The 27,445-nt window shown below is 32.5% G+C and overlaps 1 protein-coding gene across 1 annotated transcript; it reads left to right on the top strand.

Annotated features, from left to right (window-relative positions):
• Positions 1-774: 774 nt before the first annotated feature.
• Positions 775-17,098, top strand: LOC140434036 (myrosinase 1-like). Its single transcript, XM_072522020.1, has 9 exons — positions 775-854; positions 2,072-2,154; positions 2,265-2,465; positions 5,965-6,357; positions 9,913-10,007; positions 10,421-10,717; positions 11,360-11,497; positions 14,455-14,558; positions 16,894-17,098. The coding sequence occupies exons 1-9, from the start codon at positions 808-810 to the stop codon at positions 17,027-17,029; spliced, it is 1,494 nt and encodes a 497-aa protein (XP_072378121.1). The 5' UTR covers positions 775-807; the 3' UTR covers positions 17,030-17,098.
• The last annotated feature ends 10,347 nt before the right edge of the window (positions 17,099-27,445 follow it).

The following is a 27,445-nucleotide window of genomic DNA, read 5'->3' as shown; positions in this document are numbered from 1 at the left end:
AACAACAAAAAATATAATAAACAGAAACGAGTGTCTTTCTGACATAAATCAAACATCAACATAATCAATGTCATAATGAATTTTTACAAAATTAAATTAAATTGGAATATTGTACTTACATAACTGTATAATTTTTAAAATAAGTTAAGTTTTAATGTTTTGTAAATTTGAAAATTTAATGGATTAACCTCATGTTGTAAGTTTTTATACTAGTTTTATACAATGCTATTTAGTTCTTATTTCGTTGTATTTACTGATACCATATTTTAGCATATCCTGAAGAAGCAAATAAATTATATATATATATATATATATATATATATATATATATAAAATAATATATAATATAATTATATATATATATATATATATATATATATATATATATATATATATATATATATATATATATATATATATATATAATCAATACATTTGCATGTATTGTTTACTTTTTGTTTTTAGCTAGAATTATTTTTTTTCTCTGGTTCTTTTTCATTTTTTTATATCCTTATTAATATTGATCTCTGTTATTTCAAGTTTAGGGTGGCTACCTTAGTGGTTTATTGAAACCTTTCTGTGGGCAGGATGTAATCTATTTTTTCTTTAGTTTATTTGGAACTGATTTATATTTATTTCATTGCTATGTCAATATAAATTAAATAATTTTTTAACTTATTAATTGATATATAAGAATTTTATTTAATTAAATATCTTTCCACTTGAAAGATAAAAGTTACGATTATTATCATTCACCTTTATATATTTGCGAATTATTCTGAATTGACTAGGATATTCTCTACAGTCATGAGTCTCAAGTATATGTTGATAACTTTTCTATTAGTTGGTATCACGTAAGTTTTTTTATAAAATCACATATTTTATATTTTCATATTTCCATACCATAGTTGTGACTAGAATTCTGGCTCGAAAGTTTTATTACCACCAAATTTTAATAAAAAACGTAAAACTTTTGCAAATATTTGTTTGCTTTTCATGATATACTTATTTCTAATCTGTCCTTTTATCAGAATTTGCTCCATCTATTCGTACATATATATAATTTGTTATTTGTTTTATTATTTGTTTGTGTTTCAATTCGTTCTCTATTCATTTATTTTTTTGTGGGATCAAGTAAATATTTATTCAATATTTTAATATTGCCCTCTCTTCCAAGAAATATAATTTTATTAGCTTAAATTAATAGTTAGTGATGGAGTTTTATTATTTTACAAAGTGGATATTTCTCTAGCTTTTGTATACATATTAAACATTTTATTGACTTTGTAGCTCTACTGTTTTAAATTATTTATCTTCCATCGATTTTACTTTGGTCACTTTTATTTATTTTCTCCATCTCCATCAATTCTACGTATTCGTCAGTTATCAGCTGTTGCTTCTTGCGATTTTGGCTCATTTTAGTATGTTTGTTCATTAGATTTAAGACGTATTTTAGTGTGATTTAGATTTATATACCAACCATGGTTTTTATTTAATATTTCGTTTAGTTTGTTACTAAGTTATTGGTCTACTTTAATAAATATAGAAGCCTTGATTTCATATAAAACTTCACCGTCTGACCCATAACCTTAAATAATATCTAAAAAGAAAATTTGTTTATTTATTATTGGTTTGTGTTTTAAGAACCATTTTCTAAGTGGAAAACGTAACGTTAAATAAATTAATTTTAAAGTAAAATTGTGATTTATTCTCAACACAATAAGCTTTTAGTTTTTCTGAAGGTTCAACGCTGTCCTTCTGTTATGCAGTTCCTTGATATCTTTTCTTTCATTTGTCTTTGGTAGAGGATTTTAGCGCTATCGTTTTCCAGTGATTTCATCTAATTTTGTTATATATGTAATTCGGTTCCCTTCTTCTCGTGGATTTACCCTCGTGGATGTAATAATTTGAGCTTTGCACAAGATCAAACTATATTGTAGTACAAATATAATTAACATTGTAGAATGTCAGTGTAGTGATTACAATTGTTTCCAAGGCTAACCTAAACACAGATGGATTTTAATCCAAGAAACCTCGTAATATTAATTAAACAACAATCCATATTTTTTAGTGCTGGTGATACTGTACTTAACAAAAAACGGTTTCCAAAAGATTTTATGTTCGGAGTGGCTACTTCTTCGTACCAAATCGAAGGTAAGAAACAATTTTTTAGCTTCAGATGCTTCAGCTTCGCTATTAATTTAATGTATTTTTAATATAATTCGCATAAACTGATAAAATTAACATTAACTCTTTACATTTAGGTGGCTGGAATGAAGATGGTAAAGGAGAAAGCAACTGGGATCATTTTGTTCATCAAATACCATCACCTATTGCAAATAATGGCACAGGCGATATAGCATGCGATTCGTACCATAAAATGAAAGAAGATGTGGCTTTATTAAAATATTTAGGAGTCAAGCATTACAGATTTTCTCTATCATGGTCAAGAATTCTCCCTACAGGTAAAAAAACCTATATAAAGCACAGAGTGATTCAATGGTTTAAAGAGAATAATTGTTAGGTTTACAAAATTTATTCAGTTGTTTTTGGATTTTAGTTATCTTTTCATAACTAGATATAAACATAAACATAAAACTAAATGCTTTGTAGAACTATCTTGCATTAATTTTTCCATTTTAATAGTTTTTTTATTTCTTTAAGTCTTTTTGTTCAAAAAATGAAAAGAAATCAAAACACTAATTAAATCGGTTTTTTTTGAAAGGGCGTACGTAACATTTTTTGACATATCGACTTTTTGTGTGATTTCGGTTTTTGGAGGACAGTTGAATCAATTTCTTTTAAAAAGGCGTCAGTCACAACATTCTATCTATGTTAAAAATGAGGACGAATATTTTTTGAGTTCATTCTCCACCAACTGGAGCAGTTGGTCTGTGTCATTTTAACTGACAAGAACCACGTGTTCAAGTCGAATAAAGAATCATGTTGCTCTTTAAGTATTAAATTTTTATCCAATGTCATCGACCTAGAGTCACATTAGAATTTAAATTTGGAACAATGTAAAACCATATATTGATGTTGCAACTACAATTTTAGTGTTAGCTTCAATTACAAAAGAAGGCACTGAGGATGATCTGATCTAGATCAAAAACGTCACGTTATTCTCGTGTATAAATTTTGACGACACTTTTTAAAAAAGTTTTAATTATATGTTTTATACCTAAATACAAATGTGAAGAGTTTTACTTCTGTATAAATTTTTTAAACGATGGTATACAGTCAACTACTGGGATTTTTCGAATAATTTTTAAAATTTAATAAGCCCTGTGATATCAACCAACGCCAATAGTTTCCTTATTGATATTTTTAGGATCACTTTCAATTTAATCCTTAATTGACCAGTAAATTGCTGCCTCATATTATCTAGCACTTTGCAATAGCACATGATGTGTATGGCAGTCTCTTCATCCATGTCGCATTGTGTGCACCATCTTTCATTTACCTTAACTAGTTTGTATAGGTGTGTGGTATTCCACAAATATTTACTTAGCTAAATAGTGTTTTCTGTCACTATTATTTTCGTCGAGTGTTTATTATTTTAAAACCAACAACTTTAATGCTTTCTAACTCAACTCTTAGGAGCAGATCTAGCATTTCTTGTTTATTTGCTGCTATAATTGTAGTGTTATCAAAAAATCTTGAATTAAGAAGATTTTTACCAATCCTTGGTGCTCATTAAGGTGCGTAAGCTCTTCTTTTTCGTAAGTTCCATCTTCTATTGAAGGTTAAAAATCATCATTTTGCCTTGCATAATAAGCTGTAATAATGAGGTTTTTGCCCTCTCCTAACATGGCATCATGCCTAACCAAGTTATCAAGATTCTTCTTTTGATCGTTATTATTATTTCAGCTTCATTTCCTATTCTTCTAGTAACTTCTGCATTTGATATTCTTTGAGTCCATGATATTCGTAGGATTATTCTGTAACAGCAAAATTCAAAGGAGGCCAACTTATTCAGATGCACTTGTTTTAATGTCCATGCTTTAAGTCATAAGAGTAGTAAATACATAACACCGAAGTATTCTTAGGCGTAGTCCTAATCTTATCTTCCGATAACAAAGAAACTTTTTAAGTTTAAAGAATGATGCACGTGTTATTTCAGTACGTCTTTTAATGTATTTAGTTAAGTCTACATTTGATATTATCCGGAAACAAAGAGCACAAAACCGCAAGAATGGAGGAGTTAAAGAAAGGCGTATGTCCAGCAGTGGACGTGATAAATGAATTCTGGATAGTGATGATCATGATAAAAACCAAATGACCAGACTTGAGTAACCAACAGATTGCAAATACCAAAATATACTGTCCGAAAAATAATAATTCAAACCATCGAAATTTAGTAGAAATTATTATTGATAAGAACTTATGTTAGTCAGTGACCGATTTCATTCCTATCTCCGATAGAATAGTTATGACTACTCTAACAATGATCCAACAAAAGTTAAATATAATATAAATATGTGCTCTAACTTTCAACAAGATTAACGAGACATACGATGAAATAAAACAGTTCTATAAGTATGCACAGCAAGCTCTAAATTAATAATAAAAGGCACAGAAATATCACGAATATTATTGGCGATTTGAACTCTTTTTTTCCTTTTCTCGTGATGACTGTGGGAACTAAAATGTTAACTCAAAAGTAGGAAAAGGAAAAGTATAAAGAATTATAGGGAAATTTGGACTTGGTATAAGAAATAAGTGAAAAATAAATTGGTTGAGTTCTGTCAAGAGAAAAGTCTAGTACTTACAAATAATTACTTTAAATTACTTAATCGCAGACTCTGCACTTGCAGGTCTCCTATTGATAATGGTAGAAAAGTTATTAGAAATCAAATAGATTATGTTTTAATGTTATGATTATGTTAAGATAATGTTAAGACCCTGGGGCTGATGCAGTCACAGACCATAATCCGGTTGTTGCAATAAGTATTAGATACAACCTTCATTTTTGAAAGATTTATGTGTAAGAGATTAGCTCTTACACATAAAAAAATTAACGGGTAAATAAGGATGGATAATAATCTACTCAGAAAGAAATTCGAACATCGAATGGGAAACATTTAAACATATAATGGTGAATCCAACGAAGGAGATCCTAAAAGGAAAGAAAAATAGTAACACAACAAAATCGTGGATGAATGATGAGACACTGCAATTTATTGAAAAAGAGTAGATTATACAAGAATGTAGGCATCTAAAATTATAAAGGCATATACAGTGTTCAATAAAAAAAGCCAAGGAAAAATGGTACTCAAACAAGTGTGAAGAAATAGAAGTACTATTGAGAAGGAATGATGACTTTGAATGATAACTGATGAAAGGCAATCTACATAGGAAAGTAAAAGAACTGGACGGCATCCGAAAAATAATCCACAGTTGTATCCTATGAGATGAAAAAGAGGAAAACTATTCTTGAAAACGACAAGAAAAAAGAAAGGTGGAAACAATACATACAGAAATTAATAAAAGATGAAAGGCAGACAAGAAACATAGAAATATGAAAGAGTAAAGAAACTGAGCCCAGTATAACAAAAAACGAATTCATTCATGCATTAAAATTATCAAAAGATATGACTGTATTAGCGTAGTGGTGCTTTCAAGAAAGTTCATGATGGTTCTTCTTTTTAATTTTCACCATTATAACCTAATTTTTTTGTATGGATTTGACTGTCTTTAAGTTGTCCAATTTTAGTAACAAAATCTCTCAATATTATGAATCTGCTTTTAAAACTCTGATAAAACACACTAATTTCTTCATAAGAGTATGTTTTTGTATAAGCATTTAATACAATTTTTACTATATACTTTTATAATTTTAGTACACATGAGATGAATAATATAAATATACTTACACATCTATACTCCTAGAACCGAATCACTTTATTTTTAAATTGTTACAATATTCTCTTCTTAAATTTAACGTACTTAAATTTGTTTAAGGATACACCAACAAAATAAACCAAGCTGCAATTAAATACTATAAAAGCCTGATCAGAGAACTTACAGACAATGATATCGAACCGATAGTCACTTTACTGCACTATGATACTCCACAAGTGCTGGAGGACATGGGTGGTTGGACGACCGAGTGGATCATTGATCGATACGTGGAGTACACAGCAGTTTGCTTTGAAAATTTTGGAGCCGATGTCAAATATTGGTTGACTTTCAACGAGGCGTTTTTCATGTGCACTTTGGGTTATGGACTAGGTGCTCAAGCGCCTGGTAGAAAGGCTAGTGGTATTGGTGATTATATTTGTGCCCATAATATTATCAAAGCCCATGCCAAGGCGTTCCATTTGTATCATGATATATACAAACCGGTACAGAAAGGTAAAGCATTTTATATAGAGAGTAGGTCTACAATACCACTGCACAGTTCTCTTAACTTGTTCTATCGTGCGTGATTTTCTATTTAGTTGTTTTGTTTACTATAGACCGATTAGTCTTACTGCGGTAATTATGTTTTTTATCTATTACTTAAAGTTATACCTGTAGCTGCAGGTAATATTTTCTAAATCCGTGCCTAATATTCTCGCGTATCACACTCATTTCCACAGTTGATAATTCAGACTATGAGTGCTCTGTATAATAATTACAATAAAATTTATTTTAAATAGGTAAAAAATCCGGTAGACAACAAAAAAACTATCTTTTTCGCCAGTTCCTCTTCTAATAAGTGATGTAGGACCAATAAGTGCCCCCTTTTAAATTTAATGTATGTTTCGTCCTTTTGTGTGTGTTCTGTTTGCCCCTAAGTGTCTGTGATTGTCCTTAATTGTTTTAATTTTAATATTTTTAATATATTTGACATCACAATTTTCTACCAAAACAGAAACCAAATTCAATTTATAAAAAAATTGATAATTACAAGTTAAAGCACTTGCACACCCACAAAATTATACATCTGACTTCATTCATTGTCATACAACTGTCCTTTTATGAAAATTCAATAAATTAACACATATTTCTAAAATATATCTATGGAATAAAGGTAAATAACTTTTAATAATTTAAATAATATAAAACACCACTTTCATTTACCCTTAAGTACCATGGCGGGGTCAAAATTGACCCCCGCGTTTTTAATGCCAAGTTTCGCTACCGAAACATAGATTGAGCATTGCGCGCTTTCTGCTAATCTTCGACCGGTAGGTGATTTATCGATCTACGAAAATTTCGTTAGTTTATCTGTTAATACTGCAGAGTTAGGCACGCATAGGGTCAATTTTGACCCGCTTATGGTATAAGTGTTTCTAGTGCAATTAACGAGTAATTTGAAATGGCGGGGTGTAGTCGCAATAAACGTCCTCTGACACAGAAAGAACTTGAAGAGAAGGGACAAAAAATTATGGACAATGGACTAGATAGTGACAGTGAGTTTTTAGACCAGGCTAGTGAACACAGTGATCACGAAACAGACAGTGAAGAGGAATGGGACGATGATGACAAAAAAAATTGGCAAATTAATAATTCCGAAACTGGTAGTGAATATTCGGGTGAAGAAAGTGATATCGCTGACTCAAGGGATGTGTTTTATGGCAAAAATAGGTACAAGTGGTCTAAAACTTCTCCCACCTTTTCTCGTACACGTAAGCATAATTTAATTAGTCATTTACCTGGTGTTATTGGAAAAGCTCGAGCTAGTATGCCAGAGAAACCAGTTGATGCTTGGGAATGTATTATTAGCCACGATATATTGCAAGAAATTCTTGAGAAAACCAATGAACAAATAATTAATATGGCTTCTAAATATAATTTACACAATTTACCGTGTCAATATACCAATCATCTTGGCCTAATTGAATTAAAGGCCTTCTTAGGCTTATTATATTTAGCTCGGGTATTTAAATCCAATAATGAAGATTTAAGGTCTTTATTTGCTACGAATGGTACTGGTCGTGATATATTTCGAGCAACCATGTCACTAAACCGATTTTATTTTTTGCTTGGAAGCCTTTGTTTTGACGACCCAGCCACTAGACAAGAACCTATCGCGCACGGAGATAAACTGGCAGCTATATCCAATATTTTTAATATGTTTATAATTAATTGACAGTCCAATTATAGCTGTGGTGAATATCTCACAATAGATGAAATGCTTATTGCATTTAGAGGAAGGTGCCAATTCAGGATGTATCTCAAAAATAAGCCAGACAAATACGGTCTGAAAATGCAGTGTTTAGTAGACTCTAAGACACATTATTTGCTAAATGGTTTTATATAAACTGGAAAAGATACACGCAGAGCAAATCCAAAAAAGTTATCCATCTCCACTCTAGATGTTTTGACACTTATTCCACCAATTTCTGGTACAAATAGAAACATCACAGAAACAGCAGATAATTGGTTTTCGTCCATTAAGCTCATAAAAGAACTGAGAAGCCATAAAATTTCATATGTTGAAAAAAGAAATAAAAGAGAAGTTCCTGCTGAATTTTAACCCCAAAAAAACAGGCCACCTAATTCTGCCTTATTTGGTTTTACAGGAAGCGAGAGCCTTGTATCTTTTGTTCCTAAGAAAAATCGTGCAGTGTTGTTAGTATCAACTATGCATCATTCCAATTCAATGGTTAATGGAAAGCCAGAGATTATAAATTTTTACAACGACACAAAAGGTGGGGTGGATTCATTGGATAAGAAATGTACATGCTATAAAACTGGCAAAAGAACTCGTAGATGGCCTCAAGTACTATGGTTTCGCATTTTGGACATTGAAGGATTAAATGCTAACGTAATTTTTAATGGAGTTCAGCAAAATCAAATAATGGAAAGATTGTTTCTAACCACTTTAGGTCAAGAACTTATTAAGGCCCATTTAACTCGTAGAGCTCAGCAAACTTGTTTACCGAGAGAAATTCGAAGTGCCATTTCTAAAGTTTCCGGACTTCAGGAACCAATGCCTGCCGCAAATCCAGAGCCACAACGACGAAAAAAGAGGGGAAGGTGTAAAATATGTCCATATTTCAAAAACCAAGAGAAAGAAAGCTCATCGTGCGATAAATGTCGAGATTTTATTTGCAAAAATCATTCCCGCATACAGACGTTATGCATAAGCTGTGTTGTGAAAGCTGTGAAAATTAAGGTAAAATCATGCTTGTCATTTTTGAGATACGAAATCTAAATCGATTTTTTTTATTTTGGGTACGAGCTATGATACCTAGATTTCACAATTGGATATAAAAAAACTGCACATTGTTATTATTTTTCTTATAATTCGAGAAAGTGCATAGCTATGTTAATTTGACTGAATACAAAAGTTTTTTTTTAAATAAAGTTATATCTAATTAACCAAATTCGTTTATTTTTATATAAATGTAAAAGTAGCTGTAAACAAAATAATTTAAAATAAAACAAGTTAAAAAAAGAATTTTTTTTGATACAAAAAAACAATGGGGGTCAAATTTGACCCTGCCATGGTACAAATGTTACTATTTTTGGCCATGGTAGTTAAGAATTTAACAAACAATTACATAATACCTACTTTCTACTTCATTTGTTAATATCTCTCCCCTTAAGAACTTCCCAGTAAATTTTAAAACAGTTACAATAAAACCGATGATTTTCCATCACCAGCACTCCAGGGTAGTTTGAACTATGTTTTCCGAATCATTAATTAATAGTTCTTGTACCGTTCTTGTATCATTTAATTTACCTGGGTACCGTTAGACCTAAAGATGCTTAGCAAGGTGTAGTAAGCGAAACCGGTCGTTTTGGTGGTAAAATTAAATTGATTGTAAGTCTTATTTTATTTCTTTTTACCTATTTGAAATGGATTAACACAGGTAACACATTCATGATTTAAAATGTATTTTTTTACTACTTCAATATTAAAAAGACTAATTAATTTTTTATAAATTAATTTTTACAATATTTTTGCTACCACAGGTTCAATAGGAATTTCTTTAGTAAGCATTTATGCCGAACCAAAATCTGACAGTGATGAGGATAAGGAAGCTGCTGAGAGAATGATGTTCTTTAATGTAAGTGACGAATCAAAAAACATAGTTCTTGTCGCGGCTTTTTTTCAGTGCCCGCTTTTTTTTTCAATATATCTAAAGATGGTGATAAAACTTTAAATCGTTGTGATTATATCCCCAAAAATATTGTTCTTAAGCTATTTTCTTGTGGCATGTTAAAGTAATTATTATTTAAATAGAAATAAGCCACAATTTGAGGTTAAAATACGTTTATTGACGTTTCAATTTCCACTTCTTCACTTCACAGAAATCTTTCTCAAAATACAAACATTAGTAAAATAAACAATTTTTTTTTAACAAAATATATTTCTTTTGGGTTATTTTGAGTGATAAACAAGACCATTGATAACTCTTCAATAAACAACGAAAACGCTGTTTTAATATTTTTGAATCTATTTAATTGATTTGATTTTCAGTTTGGATGGTTTGCAAGCCCAATAATGTTCGGTTCTTATCCATATCAAATGGATATATTAATCAACGAAAGAAGCTATGTCCAGGGATTCCCACAATCGCGTCTTCCCGCTTTTACTGAAGAAGAAAAGGATTATATCGCCGGCACCGCAGACTTCTTTGGTCTTAATTATTATACAAGTGTTGTCGTTCAAAACCTAAGAGATTTCCAAGATCTAAATGTTTCATGGGAAGCTGATGTTGAGGTGATTCAATCGCAAGACCCGAGCTGGGAAAATACGACAACAGATCGGTTCTCGGTAAGTTGATTTAAATTTCATTATATTACCACAAATTACTTTCTGTTCTTAGATTTTATATATCCTTTTATAATCCAAGCGAAATCTGTCAAAAAGTCTATTTTTTTACTGGAAATATCTTTTTCAGAATAGTCCATGTTGTGAGACCGCTCCCGTAAAAAAAATGTTTTCGATTCGGTTTCTTTACCGGTTCTTATTCAAAAATGTCTCCTTTAAACAAATCGGAAGGATTATAGGGAAAGTTTTTGGCAGAAATTGTTTCGAAACAAAAGAAACAAAATTCGGAAATAACTTTGTTTTGCTCTGGTAGTTATTTTTTGATCTTTTGTATCATTTAAACATAGAAGGTCTGTTATTTTTCTATAGTAGACGCATAATTCACAATAAAAAAACAAAGGAGTAAATTTAAATAAGCTCCGATTACTCTTCATAATCTTGGAACTAAATGTTTATACTTTAATTTAGGCTCTTGGCACCTGACAAAAGTAATAATTTACATAATGAGTTTTCAAGCCTCGAAGTGGCGTATTTTCGCATTTTTTTTAGTTTCTAATCGTATATAATATCATTAGAGAGACATCAATAAACATAAAATGAATAAAATTATTAGCTGACATATTTGATATAAAATTTATATTCCAGGTCTACCCAGATGGCTTGTATAAACTTGTAAAATGGATTTCTAAAAATTATAACAACGTCTCAATTATAATCACTGAAAATGGGTATCCAGATAAAGGAGAATCATTACAAGATGATAAACGAATTAGTTATATCCAGGTAATAACAAGAGTTATTTAATTATACCGGGTGGTCAATAAGGAACGGGCCTTCTTCCGGGAATGGAATGTCTTATATTACAGACTCGGCTTAAAGTTAATTGGAAATAATTGACAGAGTTGAAGGTTTACGGGAAGATCATATAATTAAATAACAAACAATAAAAAAGCAAAATTTTAAATATTCGAAAATTATGAATGACATTTTAAACACTTTGGACTACCCAAAATACATTTTTACTGATTATTTGTTAATTTGGTTTATTTTGTTTGATTTATTGATACATTGTTTATTTTATATTATTTTGTCAGTAATATTTAGTAAGTACACTGTTTATGATGCTATGCTATGTTCAGCATTAGACAAGAATGGCTGACTGATGATAATCATTTTATCTAAGCTTATTGGCTGTTTTTAATGTCTTTTATGGTATCGTAAAACGGGGTCAATAGAAACAGTTTTGAGGTTTTCAGGCTTTGTAGTTAGGTTGCTATTTATTTAATCGAACACGAAACATATACAAAATGTGTGTTACGGCTAATAGGTTTAAGGGCCTAGTGAGCACGTTTAAAAAAGTGTTTTTCTATTCACTTTTTTTTTCTCTTTCGTCGTTGTGTAGGAGTATCAGAATATCTCTTGGATATCAGTATGTTAACCACTACATTGCAAACATGTTCTTCTATTTCATAAACATTTGCAGTGTTGGCACTAGGGAGTCGGTTTAGAACTTGATTACGGTCTAACGGGTAGATCCCACATTTTCTAAAACCAGACTTAATATTTTTTTCTTGGTTGGTCTGATGCTGTCCATCAGCTCTCTAACAAAATAAGGAAAACGATCTTTGGGTATGGTAGCTGCCCTTCTTCCTTCGCCCATTTTCCACTTTTCAAGAAGTTTTCGCCATGATCCTTTTAAAGCGACATCAAGGGGCCGAGTCATCTGTATAGAATTTGAAGCTTATAGCATCAAACCAGCCGCTAGGGCTACGATTGTACCTCGCACCTTTTACCCCGCCAACTGTCCATGATTCGTACATGTTTTGAGCCTTATACACAATGTACGGAAGTAGCACCTTGCCATCAGAAGTTGCTGCAAACATGACGAACGTACAGCTTTTGGAAGAGTTGCACACTCGTTCGGGGTAACTGCATCCTCGTTTTGTAATTATTCGTTTCTTCCTGGGATCGTCAGATAAATTCGTCTCATCGAAGTTTACAATATTAAACGGCGGTATACCTTCTAGTTCTGCACCCAGGTGATCAAAATATTAATTTAAAGTCTCGGGTAAAACCGCTGCTCGAGATCGTTTAATGTTTTGACTAAACCGTGTTTGTAGTCGTATCTTATGTCGCTTCAAAAACCCATGCTGGTAAGTTGTTGTTAAACTAAGGTACATTTTTACTTCGACTATCTAGGTATGTTTTTACCATTACTCTAATATCGTATTTATCTAAGGGATAGCCCCAATCAGCACAGGTTATCAATTGTTTTAGTGTAACTTCCTCTTCCAACTTTGTTAGTGTAGTTTGTTCTCCAGGTGTTTTTAAGTTAGGATTTTTGTGATGCCTATACAGCACTGAATAGTTAATTTTATGTACTTTGCTTTCCTTCCTGTAGGACATTCCATTTCTAATATCGTTTAAGGCTCTTTCAAGAGCCTCACGATTGGTTTTGTTGTAAAACTTGGACCAAATATTATGTACATAGACTATTGATATGGTTAATCTAAAAGAAAAATAAAAAATACTGGAGAAAAAAGAAGCAAAATAAGAAATACTGTAGAAAAAAAGAAAGCGGGTGAGTGGAGACACAATAGTGGGTGAAAAGAAACGGCGGCTGATTAGAAACTGTGAGTCAATAGAAACCGAATTAGGGTTAGATTTTTACAAAAAAAATTCTAATCAAATTACTGGTATGTTATGATAAATTTGCCAAGTATTTGTGTTAAGGATACACCATAAGCTATATCATGACTAATTATCTATTTGTTTAATTGATTTTTTCTTACCTTGTTACAAAAAGTAAATCAGCTCTTTGAAACGTGGCAAAATCAGCTGTTCAACTGAAATTGCTGTTGTACAGTGTTGCCATTTGTTAAAATGCAAAATCCACTAAATTGACGTTTTTTTATCATTTGGTGAGTTTATGTACCTCAATAGTCATTTCCCGGATTAAATTTAAACAACTTATGATTTTTTTGGTAAAATACTGTCATTTTGTTTCTATTCACCTTCCAGTTTCTTTTCACCCCGTTTTATGGTAATAGAATATTTTCATTTTATATCTTTTCAGGTCTGTGTATGCTTCTGCTTTAATTCTTGACTTATCTTAGGCTATTCTAACTATTCTGCCATGTTGATTTGTGACTATTTTATATCTTTATATATAAAAATCCCGTGTCACGATATTTGTCCAAACTAATATTCAAAAACCACTCAACCGATTGCAATAAAATTTTATGAAATTTGTTGGTCCAACTTGGAGATTAACCATTTTTTAAGTCGATGGATGATCCTTATTTTTTTAATTGTAAATTCAAAATGTTTTATACGACTTTACCTCTACAGTTTTAGTTCATTTGATCGATGTAGTCATAAAATATTATAAAATGATATTTAACAACCGTCATTTTATATTTTTATAACTTTTTTGAATAAACATTAAGAGTAACTATCTTGATATAATTTGATATTCTTACCTCACAAATTCACGAACAACAAAAATACCAATCGCACAGAATGAATGTTCATAGCAAAAAGTCTTGACGGGACAAATAAGCACAATATACAAATGTTTGGAAAGGTTTTCTAAACTCCGCCTATTGTGACGTTAGACTGACGGTAGTTTATTTTGGAATCCAAGCCTACGTTATAATAATTGATTCCCAAGATATGGCCAAAGCCTTTCTTAGTTAGCTACCCAGTATATATGTATCACTAATTTTGAAAACTTTTAGCGACATCTTAGTAAGTTACGAGATGCAATGGATGAAGGAGTCCAAGTTTTTGGTTATACATTTTGGAGTCTGATGGACAATTTTGAATGGTTAAGCGGCTATACGTGAGTTACTTAAATTGATTATTTTATAACGTCTCTTTATTTGTATTTTACTTGATATGATTTTTCGATGATTATGTGGCCTAACAAAGATATAAAAAATTATTAGTTCTATCTGTCTATTCCGTCTATCTTTCTATTTAGATAGCCAGAAGATACACCACCAAAATTTATTTAGCGTATGGCATTTCGACACATCTACCATGTTACAATAAACATTACAATAGACGTTAAAATTGACTACATATAAAAATACTTAAATCATGCCCAGTTTATAGGCAAACGTCAAGGTTATTTATATAGCTAATCGACTCGATCGTCGCAAACAAGAAGTCTTGTGAACTGCCCTTGTAGGCTCGCTGGTGGCACTCCTCCGTTATGTGCGATGCTGCACATCGACCGAGTTCTGATGCGGTTAAGTGTGCACCAGGTGATAGGTTAAATCCAGGATGTGTCTCTGTGATGCAAGATATGGCTGTATTTGGTTGAGCTGCCGACCATTTATGGATCCATTTGGTGATCATGTTGAACCCTATGGCTGCGGCTGATTCTGCAGTTTGTATTGGAGATTTTCTGGAGCGCAGTCGACTTTTGTTCGTTGCATCTTCTATATAGTTATGAATCGGCAGCGCCGTATTGCTAAAGATCTTGATATATTCTTTAATAAGCAGATTAAGTCGGCGAAGGTGTAGTGGTGGAATGTCGCTCAGCACTGGTAGCCAATGTGTTAGTGTAGATTTGATTACTCCAGCGATCATTCTCATGGTGCTATTTAGCTGGACGTCTTTTTTTTAACGTGAGCACTGTTAATCCGGCTCGCAGTATTCAGCTACAGTATAAACAAGAGCTAAGCCTAAAGACCTGAGTGTGGATGCCGATGCCCCCATGTTGTGCCGCATAGCTTTTGAATGATGTTATTTCTGGTTTTTAGCTTCTCGGCAACTGCTCTTAAATGTTCTCTAGAGCTTAACGTTCTGTTCAAGGCCACGACTAGATATTTTGAATGTTTGTTGTGGTTGAGTCGTATATTATCAAACTGAATGTTAAGAGTTTTGGACGCCAGATTGTTGTTTAGAGGAAAGCAGGTTGCTTCGTTCTTGGAGGCATTGGGGCAAAGTCTCCAGTTATGAAAGTAATTTCCCATAACCTTTAGGTCTTCCGTAAGAATCTCTTCAGTTTTTTCTAGTGACTTTGGGTTAATAAAGCTCAGTCAGCAATATAGCCAAACTTTGTTGATGTTGTTGTCAACCTGTCTGCGATGTAAAATGGCATGTCATGGCTAAAAAGCAGTGGTTCGAGTACCGAGCCTTACACCACCAAAAGAAACCATACAATACTAGAATAAGTTCTTAAACACAAGGATTAGTAAAAAAGAAGAAAAGTGCAAAGTAATAGAAGCAAAGAACACAACAAACTTAATGAGATTTACAAAATAATACAAGTATCTATTGGTCAGGTAACGTGGACAAATCCAACAAACGATTGAAAATAACAAGAGCTGCAAAGTTCTAAGAAAAAATTCAGCCAGTTATTTTGTTGGTTTAGAGAAAACACATATTAGTATCATTTTCTGATTTCCAAGAAGCTGACTCAAATGAGCCTCGTTTCTTAGGATTAAATAGGAGGTACAAGTTGTGTTCATCCTTCGAGTCAACCAGATTAACCCAGGTTATTATCATTTTCTTTATACCTTCATTAAGTATTGGCTGTTAAAGTCACCAAAGTAGAGTTCTAGATGTGAGTGCGATTTGATAACATGAGGAGGTCTATTTCGTCTATTTTTAAAGTAACTATATACATATTATCTCTAGTTTTGGAGGAGCACAAGTGTGCATTTTCCATATGAGATGTTATATATTATGTGAATAGTACATATGTATGATGGTATGTTGTGCCGAGTATGTTATATCCTGCTATTCTACCTTTTACGATACAGTTGATCTTCGTTCTCAATATGAGTTTCCTGTATGGCTACTACGTCAATTTCATAATTTGTCGATAGTTTCTGTAGTTGTTGGAATTTTGCGTAGCTATTTCCTTCTATGTTTATTTGACAAATGTGATTTTTTAATTTGAGATTTTTAGTTGTGTGGTTCTGAAGAAAACCTTTGGCTCGTTCATGCATTTTATTGGGATGAGTATCTTGCCAGCAGATCGCAATGATTTTCTGGCTGACAGATGTGCTAGTTCAAATTAGGCATTAAAACATGTTTAACTATAATTTAGTTAAACATTTATAAAACTTGAGATCAACAAACTTTGTTTTCTTCGTTAAGCTATGTAGTAATCGAAAAATCCACCATTGCAATTTATAACTAAATCATTTTAAATTTTTTAGAACAAAATATGGACTTTTTGAAGTGGATTTTAATAGCCCTAATAGGACTAGAACTGCCAAAAAATCTGCGGATTATGTTAAGAAAGTGTACAAGTCTAGATGCATTTTGGATGACAGTTCTGAATGTTATGGTTAGGTACAAGCTTGACGTTGTAATTACTGCGTGTGTTTATAAAAACTAAGAAATAAAATTTATTTTATACTAGTTTGTTTTAAATTTATTTTAAATCCTGGTAATAACTCAATTGGTAGTAAAAAGCATGTACGATCAAGGCACAAAAGCTTACTTTATCCAATGCTTTATTATAGTCAACAAAACATGCGTATATATCTTGATTGACGTCCAGGTATCTCTGTATCAGTATATTAAGTGAAAAAAGAGCTTCATGCGTTCCTAGTCCTTTGCGAAAACTAAATTGTGTATCATTAACGTCTATGTCCAATTTGTGATGTATTCGGTTATAAATGACTTTTAGTAATTACTTAAGCACATGAGACATCAAGCTAATGGTGCGGTAATTGCTGCATTCTCTTGCGTTTTTCTTTTTGGGGAGACAAATAAAAATCGACGTTAACCACTCTTTGGGTAATACGCCTGAACTATAAATTTGGTTTAAGAGTGTCACTAAAACATCAATGTGCTTCTCATCTAGAATTTTTAGGATTTCTATAAAAAGCATGTCAGGTCCGGGGCTTTCCCACTCTTCATTGTTTTTAATACGTGTAATATTTCTTCTTTTGTAATATATGGACCTATTTCTTCTGACGTAAGTTCTATGTGCTCCAGATCTCCTCTTTCATCATCTTTTTACTTTGTAGTCCGTCTGTTGTATAATAGTCCCGTGTATTTTCTTAGTCTTGTCAGTTTTTTAACTTTCTTGTGTAGGTTAAAGAGATCATATTTATTTTGAAGGTCTTCGATCTCTTTACATTTCTCTTCAAAGTATTTTTTTTGCCTGCTTTATCATCTTCCTGATCTCGCGATTTATCCCCCTGTATTTATTGTTATCTTTATTTTTAAATTGTCTCCGTTGTTCCATCATATTGAGTATCGCGTCATTTCTCCATTCTTTTTTTCTCCTTGCGGAAGTCTTTAGTGTTTGTTTACAGGTTTCCAGTAGACAATATTTTAGTCGATCCCAGTATTCATCAATATCATTGGTGTTTGTGTTTACTTTGCTGCATTTCACTTGCAGTTCATGTTGGAGGCATTCTTTTACTTTAAGCTCTTTAAGTTTTCTTATGTATATTGTAGGAATTCCTTGATGTCTTTTAATATTCTAAAGGTTGAGGTAATCTTGGCGACAAGTGGATTGTGATCTGAGTCCAGGATATGCTTTCACGGCTTTAACAGCATTACGGTATCTTTCATTAATCATAATGTAGACTATCTAGTTCGTGACTACTTGTGTTTGTAAATATGTGAAAAATGTGTTTGTAATAATCCAGTTCTGCTCGTGACACAATTGTAACAGACGGTCTCCACTCTCGTTTCGATTTCCCAGACCATAGTTTCCTATACACTTTCCGCTTTGTCCCTTTACAATGTATGCATTGAGATCATATAGGACTATCGCTGTATTTTAGAACAGTTCAATCTTTTTTAACTTTACAGCAATTTCAAATGGTTTTAAATTATATTTTTTTCTGTCTCCCTTGTTCAGGAGGGACCTCCCCTAAAACCACTGGGAATAACTGAATAAAATACTGCAGCACGTGGCCAACACCTCCTTGAAGACAACTTTACTTACAAGCCATAAGTATTATTTCATGTTTTGTAAAGCTATAGGCAAGATTTGCTTTGCTTGATTTTAATTTAATAATACAATTTTTATGTAAAATAAATATAATTAGTTCATGTCCCAAGCAAATTCTTTTTTCAGGTTTACTTCTGGAGCTATTCAAAACTCTTTCGATAGTTTAATCTCAATGGGAGTATCCATAACCATGATCTGGATTCCTTCTCATGTAGGAATCCCAGGTAACGAACTAGCCGACCTCTTTGCAAAACAAGCCTCGACTGAAAACATACAACTTCATACAGATTTACAGTCGCATTTTAAAAATATTATCCAAAAGTCTTGGCAAGATCACTGGAATAAAATCCCTTCCAAGCTTCGTGACATCCATCCCAGCGTTAAAAAGCTTGAGTTTCCTTCCATGACACGAAAAAACAAAATCTTAATTCGCCGGCTTAGAATCGGCCATACAAGACTAACTCATAAACATTTAATGACTTCTCAAGATCCACCTACATGCACACACTGTGGTAATATTTTATCTGTTAAACATATTCTCGTAGACTGTCCCCACTTTAACAACGAAAGAAAAAATAATCTTTTGAGTCAAAACCTACAAAATATTCTCAGTTGGCCAGATCAATTCCAAAACCTTACTAATTTCCTCTATGAAACCAAGCTTTACCAGGATATTTAGAAGAAGAAACGTAGTTTAGAATTTGATAATTAATAATTCTACCAATATTTAATGTATTTCTTTATTAATTGTAATTTTACTGTATATTCTTGTAATGTAATGTAATAAAATTTTATCTGTGTCAGTGACCTACGCTGTCGAGACACGTAAAGCCAAATAAAAAAAAAATAATAATATAATATTTGCAATTAACGCTCACAGGTCGCTTCTAACTGCTCAACTGTTAAACGATTACGCCCTTACGCCGTTCATTAGTAATAATTGCCATCATTACTTGCAATATCAAAATTTTATCTCTGAATCTTAGTAAAACGTCAACTGCTGAATACACACCGGCACTATTTCTTGTTAATATTGGCATCGGCTTTGGGACGTAGCTTTACTGCAACTACGTGACTAGAAATTAAAAGTTCATTTCATTAGCGAAGAATTTACAAGAGGATTTTCTGCTGTAATAAACTGAAACAGTATTCATTTTGAAGCAGATTATGGAGGTTTAGTTCAATTTGTTCGGAATGTGTCTGTAAATAGTAAATAGGAAATACGATGTAATCGCAGTTTATGCTCGAATAAGTCGTATTAAAATTGACGCTTTTTATAGCATTTTATTGCAGTATCTGGACAAAATAGAGGCAGGTGAATACTTACAGTGCTAATTAATAAGACATAGTTACGTCAGTGGTCTCAAATTTTCAAGTTACATGGTGCGTCTTGCATTTTCTTACGTCGCTTACAGCGTTTATCCGTCACCAAAAATTTCATGAGATCACCTTGGTTGGCGTTGGTATTAGATCTACGCAGATCTTGCGCAATACTTTCGATTGGAATCGTTGAAGGTTTTGTATGTTGGTATTACTTGATGTACCCCAGATTTGTGATGCTTACAGTCATACTGATTTTAAAATACATTTATAAATCAGAAGTTACCTAAATTAAAAGTTAGACTAAGATTTGAATTTCCACTCATGTACCAATACATATTCCTGTAGATTAAGCTGAGTTAAAGGCTTTTCTTTCAGATGTGGATGTCCCAATTAAGTTTGCTATCCAAATGAATTCCCAGTTATTTTACGACGGTATTAACTGCTAGTTGAGTGTTGTTTATAAAAACTGGTGGCGCGTTTAGGCCAGCTCTCTAGTTTAAGCAGGTGATTTTTCAATACCTGGGATGCTTCATTTGCTGTAGAATTTGAAGCCATGAGAACTGTGTCATCGGCTTATGTAGATCTGATTGTGGAAATCTGGAACATACTAAAAACAGATTAGTGATTTACCCACCTTTTTTGACTTCTTTGGTAGTATCTTAAAAGGATACTTATGAGATAAGGAAATATGGATTCAATTTTGGTGATAAGACCTACATGCCAAAATATGTCGAAGGCTTGAGAGACATCTAGAAATGCAGCAGTACAGTAATTTTTGAGTTTAAGGGAAGTTCTGATAGTTTTTACGGCTCTATAAATTAGCTAGATGGTACCATATTGTTTCCTAAACCCAAACTAATAAGTCGGTAAAACATTACTGTCATATAAAATAAGCTCCATTCTTCTCAGAAAAAGCCGTTTAAACACTTTGGATATAATAGGCAACCAGCTAATAGGGAGATATGAAGTGTGATCCTGATTAAATTTTGGAATTAGAACGATTTGAGCAACTTTGCTTTAAAATGGACAATAACCTGTTTTTAACCCTTATCAGGGCAAGGTGGGTCCAATGGGCCCGAGACGCAAATTTTTTTATCATAAATTGATAAAAAAATTTTTATTAAATTCTATGCATCACTTAATTTGTTTAGAAGTATGTTTCCTTCAACATGGTAATGTTCAACTATACAAAATATTCATTATAATTTTTGAAATTAATTAAAATAATAATATTGTTCTGACTTATGCGTTTTATTCATTTTATAAAGATTGCTTTTGTCGGTACTTTATACATGAGCTGCTAATTACCATAATCTTTTCTCAGAAGGGTTTTCACACAATTATGAAAGGAAACAACACCGTAATCTTTTTCCAGGGTATGCGTAATTATCAACCCCTCTTTTCAAATAAAATGCCCTGGTAGATTAACAAAAGTTTTTATTTATTTATTAATTAAGTCTTTATTTGGCCACAAATGTTTATTACTTGGGAATAAATATTTTTTCTACAAAAGTTTTCTTGCATTTCATTATTTTGTGCAAATCCTTTAGGTAGATCGCACTCTCGAGGTAGACCGTATACTGTAGTAGCATCTTTTTTAATCTAGACAATTTAAATGTAACTTTAATGAAAAATTAAAAAAGGAATAGTAGAAATGTATTCATATTAGTAAATATGAATGTTACATTCAATAACAGTGATGGGCTAAACGGACCCGAGTTCCTCGGTTACGTAAGTAAAATGTGTTGCCCGGATAAGGATTAATAGTGAATTAAATATAAAGTAATTAAACATACGCCTTCGTTGGTTTGATTTTTTATTACTAAACTAAATATTATATCATATCCAGGTGACTCTATATTTTTCAAATTATCAAATATTTCTTTAATTTTAGATTTTTTAACATATTTAATAAGGGGAGATATTTGATATGATGCATTTTGACTTCATGGATAGCTTTCTATTCTTCGAGTGATACTTCCCTCTGATGCAGTTGAAACTAATGCTTTATCTATATCAGTTTAAGCCTAAGTGCCATTTTGTTTCCTGATTGGAATATTCATTTGTTTGTTGTGTTTAAGTTTTTGTTGTTAGTTTACGCAGTGAATAATTTGTATCATCTTCATCTGCAGGTGAGACATTCTTTAAATATTTTTTGATTCCATTGTCTTTACGTTGAATCAATAATTTTCTTTTGAGTAGTCTGCAAGATCTATTAAGATTTACTTTATCTTCTTGATATCTGCCACCTCTTTCGCAGTTTCGTTTTTTGCAATATAAGTGTATTCATGTAAGTAGGATAGGATTCGGAGTTGTGTTTGTAGGTTATTTCTGGGGTAAACTTCCAAGCAGCTTGCCGAATAACTGTAGTTAAGTGAACTACTGCATCCTTTGTGTCGCTATCATGTTTAAGAGACGAGTTTACGTTAATGGATGTTTTTATTTCTTCCCAGTATCATTTCCAGTTTGTCCTTTTATTCAAAAGTGTTAAATGTTTAGGACAGTTAAGAATTTAGATTTGTAGATCTATAAAAAAGGGGAATAGTGAGAGGTCAAATGAAAGAGAAATTTTGACTTAGGTATGTGTTATTTCTTTTACTATAGCGAAATCAAAAAAATCATAAATTTTTTGTCTATCAGTGGGCATAAGCTAAATAAAATATATTGTGAGTAAGTCTTAAATGTATTTCAACAAACTTGTCTGTTACTTCAAATCAATAAAACATTTTTGAACTAAATTTAACTGAAACTCACAAACTTTGTGATTACACTGTAGTGTCCCCGTTCCGAAAACGCTTACACTGGACTTAGCAACCAACTCGTTTGAGCTTTTAGAACAAAGTTAGTAGTAGTATGCTGAGCTTGTTGTTAGTGCGAAATAATATACAAATTAGCGAAATACCTCGATATAAGCACATTCAAGACCTTGACTAAAATGGAATCTAGCCTATTATGAACTGAAAACCAACTTCGTTAATAATTTAATTTGGGAATTATGTGTTAGAAGAGCTCTTTGTGAGGTAATTTTACAGTAATTAGCTGATTTTCGTCAGCTTTGTGGAGTGTAAAAAGTTTTTGCTCTAAGTGTAATTACTAAAATCGGTGGTGTAAAATTCTAAAGAATTTAGTAATTAAAGAAATTTTATATTAAAATATATTTGGCATACAGAGTGAACCAAATGTCAGAAAATGCCTAATTACCTCTTAAATTAATGATCCTTGAATTGTACCATTTTTTTGGTATCATTAGACACTTTGGTGTTATAAATACAACACTATAAATATTGTATTACTATTGAAATCCTCGACGAAGTTCTTAAATAAATAAAACTTCTCAGTGCCAAATAGTTTTGAAGTAATTCAGTAATAAAACTAACAATAGCTTGAACTCTGCCTGTGGTGACAAATGGGTAAATCGAGTAGCTCAGGAGTCACCACAGCCGGTCCTAAGCCCGGGTAAAGTATGAAGTTTGGGCAGTAAGCTGACAACCCACTCCTGGAAAAAACACACTATTATGAAACCTGAACATTTGGAACAAGCTACGAAACATGGACTATATATTTGGTAACTGGAATGTGAGGACACTAAATAAACCAGGAGCTCAAACCACACTTCTGCAAGAACTACAAAGGTATAAGCTCATGACTACTGCTCTTCTGGAGACAAGATGGCTGGGGAAAGGTGTCCGGGACACTAAAATGCACACAACAATTCTATATAGTAGGAAGAAACGAGGAAGTAAAGAATGTGGAGTTGCATTTTGTGGTGGATAATGATTTGAAGTCAAAAATCATAGACTTCTAGGCAGTAAGTGAAGGGATATGCAAGTTAAGAATTTGCACCCACTTCTTTAACCTAATAATGATAATGATAAACATTCACTGCCCAACAGAAGAACAAGAACAACATACAAAGGAAAGCTTCTACCAACAGCTGAAGATACTATATGACAATGCGTCCAAAAATGACATCAAGATTATAATGGGTGATATAAATGCTAAAATAGGCAAGGAGCCGCAGTTCTATGGTACAACAGGAAAACACCGACTGCACAATGAAACAAGCGAGAGTGGGGAGTTTTTGATAAATTTTGCCACCAATAAAAACATGGTTATAAGTTCCACATGCTTTCCACATAAAGACATACAAAAAATGACATGGATCTTACTAGATGGAACCATTACCAGTGAAATTGACCATGTGCTGATAGACATAAGGGCAGCCAGTAGTATCTCAGATGTGAGAACACGACTAGAAGCATGCTTTGAATCAGAAAAAAACGAAAGACAACAAATAACAAACAAATTGGACCTGGAAAATCTGAAGATTAAAAAATGTAAAGAGAAGTTCAAAGAAGAAGTCGCAAATGAGAGGAAACAAGAAAAAGGCAAGAAGAGGAGCATGGTTCGATCTCGAGTGCAGACAAGCAATAGAAGAAAGAAATGAAGCACACAAAATGTATATAACAAGAAGAACACATCAAATACGAACATCATTTGAAGTCGCCAGACAGAAAGCAGACAAGATATTTATGAAATATAAAAAGAGCCTATGAAAATGGACAAATAGAAAAAATGGAAAAAAAATTTCAAAAACAACGAAATTGTAGGGGCTTACGAATACCTAAAAGAGATAAAAAGTGGGTATAAACCCCAACCAAGTCTATGTAAAGATCAAAGTAGACAAATAATCAGTGAAAAACAGAAAGTCACAGAAACCTGAAAGGATTATCTTCAGACCCTACTTTTTACACAAGTAGACACGGAAAATGAAATAAGTACAAACTACGTAAAAGAGAATAAAGTAGAGAGTGGAGAAGAAGCTCCAACCATAGAGGAAGTTCTCGAACGACGACTGGAAGAAAAGTAGAGTATGCCCGATCTATAAAAATGGAGACAAACTCCAGTGCAAAAACTACCTGAAAAATTGATGTACGAATACAAAACCACCGGACAGACTTTTTCAAAATTTCACAGGGACTAAAGCAAGGCGATGAGCTGGCCAAAAATTTGTTTAACCTGGCACTTGAGTATGTAGTTAGGCAAATACAAACTGGACGAGGAAACCTACTGACTAACCGAACGGTTTAACTGGCCGCTTATGCCGATGATATTAATATTATGAGTTGAACATTAACAGGAGCACAAGAAACATATATAGATTTTAAAACGCAATCTAGGTCTGGAAATTAACAAAGAAAAAAATTAATAATACAGACGAGAAGAAATATAGTCCCACAAAACATTACACATAAAGACGACATTGGAACGTTTGGAAAGTTTACATACCTGGGAGTAGAAATATATTCCGACGGATGAGAAGATGGAAAAATACTGAAGAGAATAACGCAGGCAAACAGAGCTTATATTGCCCTCTCCCATATATTTTGGTCTAAAAATGTCCACCGAAATAAATACAAAGATAAAAATATATAAAACCTTAATTCGACCAAAAGCATGCTATGGCAGTGAAGCATAGGTCCTAATAGAAACATCCAAAAGCAAACTCGACACATTCGGAAGGAAAGTACGGAGGAGAATACTATGACCTGTGAGAGAAAGCGGAATCTTCAGAAGTCGATACAACAACGAGCTTTATCAACTTTATAAGGAGTCACCACCGCTAGACTTCATTGGAATACAAAGATTGCAATGGGCCGGACCAAAAAGAGCACTGAATGTTAAAATGCAGGGAAAGAGACCGGTTGGAATGCCAAGAAAGCGCTGGGTAGACACAGTAAACAGCAATGCACAAGCCCTTTTAGGAGTCCGTGTATGGAGAAGATCAGCCAAAAACAGGTAAGGGTGGAGGCAAAAAATAAAGAAGGCCAAGGCTCAATTTGACCTGTAGTGCCATAGAAGAAGAAGAAGAAAAAGAAAGAATAACTAGCTTGACTTTTATTAAATTATTGAACTATTATAAATTGCGATAAAACTTTAGATTTATTGCAGGGTTTTGTTAAAAATCAACAAACCTCCTTACGAACCACGAAGAGTTGCACAAATCATAAATACATGATATAAGTACTTGTTCGTGTAAGATATCAGAATACCTTACAAGCTTTAAATTAAAAATGTACCTATTGTATAATCAGCATATGTTAGTTTTTATGTAATTCGGACCATCCACTTAAGAGCTAATTGGGCGTTTAGAGACTTTTGGACCACTACGTATAAAGGATAAAACAGTTAGAGATCAATTATATATTTCGTTTTAAATCGCTAAAAAACTTTAAGTTGATCCATTATTTTTGTTCTGTGTAAAACAAAAACTGTTTTATTGAATCAACCTCTTATACATTATTGTTTCTGACCGCTTTCATCTTATTCAGTGTTTGCAATATTTGTTTAAAACCCAGCTTTTATTTTTGGTCCCTTAACTAATGGCATTTCTCTTGTTTTTTCAAAAAAAAAAGACAACCTTCCGCCCATAATACGGTTTCGGGTAATTTAATATACGACGCTCAACTCCTCTGTTGTTTCTGCTCACAGTCTACAAAGGTAGTAAACTCAGTTTTGTTTTAAAGCACTCTATTTTTTTATGAAATATCCTTTTTATAAAAGATCCGCAATTTGATTAATTACCCTCTTCTGTTCTAAATAGAAATTACCGCTAAATCTAATCAAGAGACTATATGTATTAGGATCCAAAAATATAAATGATGGAGCATATTAATCCGATGTGGCTAAACAATACGATTTTTCGTGTAAAGAAAAAATCAAATTATTGTAGAAGCATTTATTTAAGTTTTCATTTGTACCAACTGGATTGCAGCAGCGCAAGATAGATCTGAATGGGATTTTTCGAGGAGGCCTATGTTCAGCAGTAGACGACTATGGGCTGAGGATGACGATGATCCATTCAAGAAGTATTATATAAAATTTACTTACTGAAAATTGTATTTATTGTTTGGTTATCGCAGAAAAATATAAAAAAAATTAAATTTAATGAATTAATTTCTCGAGTTATTCGAGAACAATAGAAGTATGAAATGATTGATAAAAAGTCTAAGAACGGGGACAAGGCAGATAATAAAGATTAAAGATAGAAATGGTCATCTTACAACCAACAGAGAGGAAACCCTTAAAATAGTTGAAGAGTTATACAAATTGCTGTACACAAGCAAACACAAAGCAAATAGCAGAGAAGATCAAGTACCAGAAATATTAACAAGGAAAAAGGGCACTGTCAACCAAGGATCAGAACTTCTTTCGGAAATCACGATAGATGTAATTAAACTAGCCCTAAGAAAAGCTAAGAATAACAAATATCCAGGCGAAGATTGTGTAGTTACAGATGCAATCAAAATCGAAGGCACTTGCCTACTTAAAAAAATAAACAAACAACTTAAAACCTTTTTAACATGGGCCTTTTGGACAGTAATATACCCGACAAATGGCACAATGCTGAGGTAATTCTATTGTACAAAAAAGGAGATCTCCATGAATTAGAAAACTACAGACCTATGTCT

Source organism: Diabrotica undecimpunctata, chromosome 2, assembly GCF_040954645.1.
Source record: "Diabrotica undecimpunctata isolate CICGRU chromosome 2, icDiaUnde3, whole genome shotgun sequence".
In the NCBI taxonomy this organism is placed as follows: domain Eukaryota; kingdom Metazoa; phylum Arthropoda; class Insecta; order Coleoptera; family Chrysomelidae; genus Diabrotica; species Diabrotica undecimpunctata.
This window is presented reverse-complemented; position numbering and strand designations above follow the sequence as displayed.

Bases quoted from the DNA above. Each gene is read 5' to 3' on its own strand.
- LOC140434036 (XM_072522020.1), top strand. From the start codon at position 808: ATGAGTCTCAAGTATATGTTGATAACTTTTCTATTAGTTGGTATCAC. The intron at 2,466-5,964 runs GTAAAAAAACCT...AATTTGTTTAAG, and splicing joins GTCAAGAATTCTCCCTACAG to GATACACCAACAAAATAAAC. The intron at 10,008-10,420 runs GTAAGTGACGAA...TTTGATTTTCAG, and splicing joins AGAGAATGATGTTCTTTAAT to TTTGGATGGTTTGCAAGCCC.